This window comes from Lontra canadensis, unplaced genomic scaffold, assembly GCF_010015895.1.
Source record: "Lontra canadensis isolate GAN:19392208 unplaced genomic scaffold, GSC_riverotter_1.0 scaffold7, whole genome shotgun sequence".
Lineage (NCBI taxonomy): Eukaryota > Metazoa > Chordata > Mammalia > Carnivora > Mustelidae > Lontra > Lontra canadensis.
Window position 1 is genome coordinate 27,373,742 of NW_022631001.1, and position 9,088 is coordinate 27,382,829.

Below are 9,088 nucleotides of genomic sequence, written 5' to 3' on the forward strand. Positions count from 1 at the left end.
GCTGAGCAGAGAGCCCAATGCAGGACTTGATCCCAGGACTTGATCATGACCTGAGCTGAAGGCAGACATTTAATGACTGAGCCACCCAGGCACCCCTATATTTTTATTTTTTAGAGAGAGAGTGCACACAAATAGGGGTGAGCAAGAGGCAGAGGGATAGAGAGAGAATTTTAAGCATCTCTGTGCCCAGCACAGGGCCTGATGTGGGGTTTGATCTTAGGACCGTGAGATCATGACCTGAGTTGAAATCAAGAGTAAGATGCTTAACTGACTGAGCTACCCAGTCCCCTCTCATGAGAATTCTTAATACTGTTTTTCAAAATAATTTATATTATAGAAAAGCTACAAAAACAATACCAAAATTTTCATATCCTTCACCTTGATACTCCATTTCTTGAGTATTTGAAACCTTAAGGGAAGCCCATGAACCTGAGAACATGGCAGGCTATTGAGCTTCTCCTGAGCATCCCAGAGCTGCTCTGGCTTCTCTGTCACAAGCTTAGGTTGTTTGGCTCCTCCTTGTATTGCCTACATACTTTCCTCTTAATTTGATAGATATGCTTTTTATTAAATGTGCCCTTCACATCTCTCATTATCTCTTGGTCCCAGTTTGGAGCTCTTAATCCATCATCACATTCCACAGAGGTCACATTTCCATGAGCTATTTTCAGCCAGTAACTGAATATGGCAGGGAAACTAAGGCAGGCCCATTCCTAGAAGATACAGAATTCCTCTAACAGATGACGTTGACTTGGGGATACCCAATGACCTTGACTAATTCTGTTTAGAACTGCTTGATAGTCTCAGATGATTCTTCTACCAAAAGTTATTTTTTTTTATCTTTCTCCTCAACTCAAGGTGAATCTTACTTCAAAATATGACAGTTCTTCCCGTTTCCTTTTTATCCATTCTTGTCTCCTTTTTGTAATGTTACCTAGCCCCTCATTGGCTGTTTGTCTATTTTGCCCCAGAGATGTCATGCTCTATTAAACATCTCCACAGCTGCTTGCACTTTTTTTTTTAAAGATTTTATTTATTTATTTGACACAGAGAGATCACAAGTAGGCAGAGAGGCAGGCAGAGGGAGAGGGGGAAGCAGGCTCCCTGCTGAGCAGAGAGCCTGATGATGTGTGGCTTGATCACAGAACCCTGAGATCATGACCTGAGCTGAAGGCAGAGGGTTAACCCACTGAGCCACCCACGCACCCCAGCTGCTTGCACTTTAAGCTCTCTTGCCTGCTTTTGGACCTTGTCAGTTCTTATAATAACTGCTACCCTCTGGTTTTTGGTGATTACCTAGACTCTGTTTTGTTCAGACCTCATTATATACAGAGTTATTAATAAGCCTGGCACAGTGACTGCATCTCATATTGTCCCTGGTCAGCGGAGAAGAACCTCTTCTCAGTGATGCTGCTATCATTTTTGCAGCTGATTCCTAATGTACTTAGTGGATGCTGTGTCCTCTAGGCTTCTCCTGGAACACAATCTAGGGTAGGTCTTCTGAACTTGTATAATCTATTCATCCCAGTGTGCTCACTTCCCTCAGCCACTTTATTTTATTGGTTAAAGAATTGTTCATAAAAGAAGCAGAATCATGAATACAATGTGTATTAAAAAATGTGGAAAGAATGTGGTATTTTAAGGTGGGAAGAAGCATGATTCAATTTGAAATTAATCTGTTGCATTGAACAAATGGTAAGAACACAGGTCTACTTGGAACACATGGATAATGAAGTAGATAAGCAAGCATTAAGGTTGACAGAACTTGATCCATCCTTCTGAAGGAAACATTTTGAATCTATTTTTTCCATAATTGATCAGATGACAGCTTACTGGATGGATCAATTGAAGAGAGAAAAAATGGCAAGGAACACAACAGCTGTACATGAAAGAAAGAATCAGGACATATGCAGTGTATGGAAAAACATAATGGAAATAATCAATTGCCTTCACATGCACAGAACTGTATTTTTTCTTGTCTTTACAGTTTCTTTTATTTCTACATGTAACCAATAGGCAGATCTTCAAGACTCTCTTATGAGTACCTTTTTAAAAAAAGATTTTTTAATTTATTTGAGTGGGGGAGGGGAGATACAGAGAGAAAGAGAGGAAAAAAAAAAGCCCAAGCAGAGTAGGTGCTGAGCCTGAGGTGAGGCTTGATCTCATGACCCTGAGCTGAAACCAAGAGTTGGATGCTCACCCAACTGTGCCACCAAGGCCCCTCATCCTATGAGAATCTTCTTAATGGTCCCTCTTGAGCTACTGAACTTTATTAGAATGTTAATTTAATAAATTTACCCCAAGCCCACTCTATACACTAAGCCATGCAATTCTCGTTAATGAATTATACTAAGTATCATGTATAGGTAATATCTTAGACATTTTGTAAATCAACAGTACAACTCAAACTAAGTAAGGTTATCCAAGATTTTGCTTGCAGCATATAAAGTCTTCAAAATACATAAAAAAAAAAATTCCCTTTTGCCATTACCATATTCTCTTGCTTAATTTCACTGGGTCTCCAGAGATATTTAGTCTTTTCTTGGGTAGGCTATTAGGAGTAAGCTTTGTAATATTGTAGCCCATCGAGCCTCTCAATATTTAAGTCCCTCAACTTTAATATTCTCATGTGTTCTCTCTCTGAAGCTCTATGCAGCTAACAGGCATGTAGAATTACCAAAACAAAAGTCCCCTTTTGTTTCCTGAAAGAAACACACCCAAATTTCTAAACCAAATCTACAAATCAATTCCTTTATACAATAGTATTGTTCAAGCAAAAGATGTTCTTTAAGCGACTAATACAAACCTTACCATCTAAATTCACTTAAAAGAATCTGATGGATAGAGAAAAGTGAAGAAAAAAGGAAGTAAAGTTTTAGGTTTTTATATTCTTCAGTGCTATATCCAGATCAGACCTGTGAATTTAAAACTCAGGAGAGTATTCTTTCACGAAGAGTAAAATGGTGACAGAGTACTTCTCACATTGTTCGACAGAGTTGCTTCCAAAATACACTTTTTTCTATTTACCTTTGGAAACATTTTCAATTTAGATGGCAACACAACAGGTATCATTTTGCATTATCAACTTTCACAAGACTTAGTACATTACTTTAATTACTTTATAATTTTTTTTGTCTATGTTACTGCTTCACACACTGGACTTTAAGCTTCTTGAGTGCAGGGAATATGTTTCTTCCAACTTTTAATTTCTATTACTTCTTACAAAGCCAAGCATAAAGTTGGCTCCCAGTCACTGGTATGGTGGTAAACTGAATCTCTGAAAAATAAAAAGTCCTCATTTGTAGTATTTGTCAGTTCCCAGGTATAAATGATGATTTGAAACCGTCAATATGACATAGTTGAACACAAGAGTTGAGATGAGTTGCACAATATGGCTGCTTGCAAGCTGATGTGTGCTGGCTCCAGCACATTGCTGCCTCCAGTGTTTGTGGGATACATAAAACATCTCTCCTATTTGTTACTTTTCCAACTTCAATTAAATTGATGTGACACATGTCAGGTTTCCACCTCCACTTTCCTCTGCATTTTTCTACCATTTTATACAACTGAGTTTTAAGTTTCTGCCTGTCCCCTAAATTGGTATGTTTACCAAAAAATTCTTTTTGTAAGAACCATATCTTAGGTATGGCTATGTATAACCACTAATAGGCTGAGCATCATGAATTATTTACCTTTCATTCTTTGTTTGGTTAATATATCTATAGTAGCTCCTTTGTGTCACTTGTGAAACCTCTGAAATTTTATGGAAAATATGAACGTGTTTATATGGGATTTTTCTGGAGAAGGGTTCATAGATTTCATTAGATTCCATAGGGATAATTATGCTTTAAAAAAGGTTAAGAAACCCTGCCTCAAACTTTATCCAGTTCTCTGAAGTTCCCATTTCCTATAATGAATTAGCAAATGCCCCTAATCCTTGAAGCTGGATTACTGACTGTCCAGTACTAGATACTGATCTATGGCTTACATGGCATGACATATCTATTCCTACCTTTTGGACTATTAACTATGAGTGAAGAAAACAAGCTAAAGTATACTCTAGGAAAAACAACACAACTTTTCTAAAGGTATAATGCATGAACTAGAAGACTCAGTTCTTACTTTTGATCTTGTAATATTTTTCCTAGATGGTTTTGGCAGAGTACTAAGACACTAGTGAATACTGTGACATCTAACATGCAGAGAGCCTAGATTCAAATCTCAACCCTGAGCCATGTTGTTTGGTTGATGGCTTACATGTCTTTAGGCCTCAGTTTCTTCATCTCTAAAATGTAATTAACATTATTATATATTTCATTGAGCTGTTTGAAGAATAAATGGAATATGTCTTAAAAGCTGTTAGTAGAACACATAGTATAAAGTAGACACTAAATGTTAATTTCTTTGAGTATTTTCATTATTTCATTATTAATGTTTCCATGTTTCCTTTATTTGACTATAAAATTCTTGGGGTATAGCATATTTTATGACTGAAGACACAAAAATGCTCTCCAAGTATTTGTTGAATAAAGGAATAAAATGACAAAAAATATATCTGATAGACAGTAACCTACCAGCGTTGCTTTTTACAGTGAAAGTCACTTTTTTAGGTTTTTCTTAAGCAGTTATCTCTGTTTATTTTGTAAGGAGAAGACTGCGTGTATAGCCTTGCGAATCTGTTTTGTTTTTACACTATAGATGATCGGGTTGAGCACTGGAGGCAAAAGAAGATAGATATTTGCCATCATCGAATGGACAACTTTGGGGGCTGATGGACCATAGCGATGCACCAAGGACAAGCTCATCATGGGGATATAGAAAACAGCCACTGCTCCAATGTGGGAGACACAGGTGTTAAAAACCTTATGTCGTTCTTTAGGGGAGGCAATACTGAGAACAGAGTAAATGATCAAGATATAAGACAGGACAATGCATGGTGTATCTACTCCTGTAGTCAGGATGAGATCAATTAATCCACAGATGCTGTTGGCCCGAGTATCTGAACATGCGATTTTAATCACATCTGGGTGGTAGCAGTAGGAGTGGGAAAGGACATTAGCTTTACAAAAATTGAGGGGCTTAAGGAACAAGAGTAGTGGTACTATTAATACTACAGTGCGTATTATCATTAACAGACCCATCTGAATGATTCTAGAATTAGTGAGAATGGTAGCGTACCTCAGAGGATCACAGATGGCCACATAGCGGTCAAAGGCCATAGCCACCAGCACCCCAGATTCTATGAAGGTAAATCCATGTAGAAAAAACATCTGGATAATGCAGGTATTTAGATTGATTTCAACTGCATCAAACCAGAGGATACCTAATGTTGTTGACATCGTAGAAACAGTCAAGCCCAAGTCAGCAGCTGAAAGCATGGAGAGGAAAATAGTACATGGGCTCATGGAGACTCTGCTGGGTAATGATGACAAATAGGATCATGCTGTTCCCAGAGAGGGCAATGGCATAGAGCCAACAAAAAGGGATAGAGATCCACACATGGACAGACTCTAGGCCAGGAATGCCAGTCAGCAAGAAGGTTGGAAATTTAGATGTCAGGTTGCTTAAGATCTCCATGTTTTTCTGGATTTGTAGCATTTGTCCTCACAATTATCACATCCTATAGAAATAACAAATTACATTGTTGCACAAAAATATCTAGATAAATTTTCTTTTGGTTAGGAGAGCTGTCTAGGTCATGGATTAGTACTTTATCATTGAGAAAACTCTAAATTAAACTATTTTAATTATAAATTATATATATATATAATACTCAATATATATATAAATATTTTTACTCTTAAATTCAAGGAAAATATGTCTAAATAATCTTATACATTTTGATGATAATTATTTCCTATATTGGTAGAATTTTAAGTGCCATTAGATCATAAGATCTATGAATATATTATTAATATATAATAAATAATAAAAATCAGTGCATTCAATTTTGAATATGTTGTATATGAAATGACTGTGGGAAACCCACCTAAAGATTTCCATGGATCTTCAGTGTCCACAAAGGTGCGAATTTCCAGGCAAAAATCTCCAGAACATTTCAGAGTTATCACTGTATACATGCCATTTTAATCCAACAGTTTGGGTGAACCACCCTCAGAGAGTATATTTACAAGAGAAAACCAATGAAGACAAACTTCACAGAAGTTATTGGAAAGGACTATATATGCTAAGGGAAGATGAGGCTAGATAGCTTTACAGGAAACGTTAAAGCCAGGAGAGATGGTGTTATGACTGGGTATTACATGAACAACAGTGTGGAATTGCTTAAGTGGTTAGGTTCTTTAAGGATTAAACATTTCAAATGCTTATACTCTATGGGGAAAACCCAAAGACTCCACCCAAAACTGCTAGAACTCATGCAGGAATTCAGTAAAGTGGCTGGATATAAAATCAATGCACAGAAATCAGTTGCGTTTCTATACACCAATGAGATAGAAGAAAGAGAAATTAAGGGGTAGATCACATTTACAATTGTACCCCAAACCAAAGATACCTAGGAATAAATCTAACCAAGGAGGGAAAGGATCTGTACTCAGAAAACAGTAGAATAGTCATGAAAGAAATTGAGGGAGACACAAAGAAATGAGAAAACGTTCCATGCTCATGGATTGGAAGAACAAATCTTGTTCAAATGCCTACACTACCTAGAGAAATCTACACATTCAATGCAATCCCTAAAAAATACCATCAAATTTTCTGTAAGACTGGAATGTTGAAAAAACAAACAAACAAACAATGTTGGTGGCATCACAATTCCAGACTTCAAGCTCTATTACAAAGCTGTAATCATCAAGACAGTAAGGTACTGACACAAAAAACAGACACATAGATCAACTTAACAGAATAGAAAACCTAGAAGTGGACTCTTAACTCTATGGCCAACTAATCTTCAACAAAGCAGGAAAGACTATCCAATGGGAAAAAGACAGTCCTTTCAACAAATGTTGTTGGGGAAATTGGACAGCCACATGCAGAAGAATGAAACTGGACCATTTCCTTACACCACACACAAAAGAAGACTCAAAATGGATGAAAGACCTGTGTGAGACAGGAATCCATCAAATTCCTTGAGGAGAACACAGGCAGCAACCTCTTTGACCTCAGTTGCAGCAAATTCTTGCTAGACATGTCTCCAAAGGCAGGGGGAACAAAAGTAAAAATGAACAATTGGGACTCCATCAAAATAAAAAGCTTTTGCACAGCAAAGGAAATAGTCAACAAAACCAAGAGTCAACCTACAGAATGAGAGAAGATATTTGCAAATGACAAATCAGTTAAAGGGCTAGTATCTAAAATCTATAAAGAACTTATCAAACTCAACACCCAAAGAATAAATAATTCAATCAAGAAATGAGCAGAAGACATGAACAGACATTTATGCAAAGAAGACATCCAAATGGCCAACAGACTCATGAAAATGTGCTCAACATCACTCGGAGAAATACAAATAAAAACCACAATGAGATACCACCTCATACCAGTCAGAATGGCTAAAATTAGCAAGTCAGAAACGACAGATGTTGATGAGTATGTGGAGAAAGGGGAACCTTCCTACATTGTTGGTGGGAAGGCAAGCTGGTGCAGTCACTCTGGAAAACAGTATGGACATTCCTCAAAAAGTTGAAAGTAGAGCTACCCTATGACCCAGCAATGGCACTACTGGGTATTTATCCTGAAGATACAAATGTAGTGATCCGAAGGGACACCTGTACCCCAATATTTATAGCAGCAGTTTCCACAATAGCCAAACTATTGAAATAGCCAAGATGTCCATTGACAGATGAATGGATAAAGAAGATGTGGTATATATTTACAATTGAATATTATGCAGTCATCAAAAAATGAAATCTTGCCATTTGCAATGATTTGGATGGAACTGGAGGGTATTATGCTAAGCAAAATAAGTCAAGCAGAGAAAGACAGTTATATTATCTCACTGATATGTGGAATTTAAGGAACAAGGCAGAGGATCATTGGGGAAGAGAGGAAAAAATGAAATAAGACAAAACCAGAGAGGGAGACAAACCATAAAAAACTTTTAATCTTAGGAAAGAAACTGAGCGTTGCTGGAGGGGTGGAGGATGGGATAACTGGCTGATGGACATTGGGGAGGTATGTGTTGTAATGAACACTGGGTATTATATAAGGCTGCTGAATCACAGATCTGTACCCCTGAAACAAATAGTATATTATATGTTAATTAATTTAATTTAAATTAAAAAAAGATTTTAGAGAATGTAAAATAATCTAAAGTTACAGAAAGAAGATCCTGGGCTACCTGAGGGAAAGTTTTGAGCAAGGTTCAGAGAGGGAGGGTTTATAAAAGGACACAAAGAAACCTTTATTTTCATTATCATGACTATGGTGGTAGTTTCACAGGTATGTACCTATGTTAAAGGTTGTTAAGTTATACACTTTAAATGTGTAATTTATTTTATGTCAATTACACCTCAATAAAGGTGTTTCAAAAAAAAAAAAAAAGAAAGAGTAGTGGTTGCCAGGGTCTAGAGATAGAGGGGAAAGGGAAGTGATTGTTAAACTTCTTATCCAGAGTGATAGAAGCATTTTGTAATTAGACAGTGGTGCTGCACAACTTTGTAAATCTATTAAAACTATAAAAAGTGAGTTGTGTATTTTTAAGGGTTAGGGTTAATTTTATGGTGTATATATTATGTCTCAATAAAAAATATTGTCAATTTAAAAAAAAATTTCAAATGCAGCCAGGAGCATGGTGACCCTAAATAAAACAGTTGAAGTCCAGCAATGAAAGCTGAGAACCTTCTACAGTGTCTTCAGGATGAAGGGACAAATGAGTGGTAGAGGCACAATGCATATCATTTCTGGAAACTCATCAGTGAAGGCAAGGAGAGAAATAGGCCATCATTAAGAAGACCATAGGTGGATGGAGGATTTTTATAAGATTGGACAGACTTGGAGAAATGTAAAGTTAGAGAAGATGGTGAGAGATTGAAAATATAGAACACTAGTGATTAATTGATACAGAAAGTAGTAGGTGATTGAATATAGGTAGTATTTGTTGAATATGATGGTAATTAGCTATCAAAAA

The 9,088-nt window shown here is 36.7% G+C and overlaps 1 protein-coding gene across 1 annotated transcript; it reads right to left on the bottom strand.

Annotated features, from left to right (window-relative positions):
* Positions 1-4,625: 4,625 nt before the first annotated feature.
* Positions 4,626-5,598, bottom strand: LOC116865287 (olfactory receptor 51F1-like). Its single transcript, XM_032853565.1, is given in 2 exon segments — positions 4,626-5,387; positions 5,389-5,598. Coding segments are annotated over 2 exon segments (972 nt in total).
* Between the last annotated feature and the right edge of the window lie 3,490 nt (positions 5,599-9,088).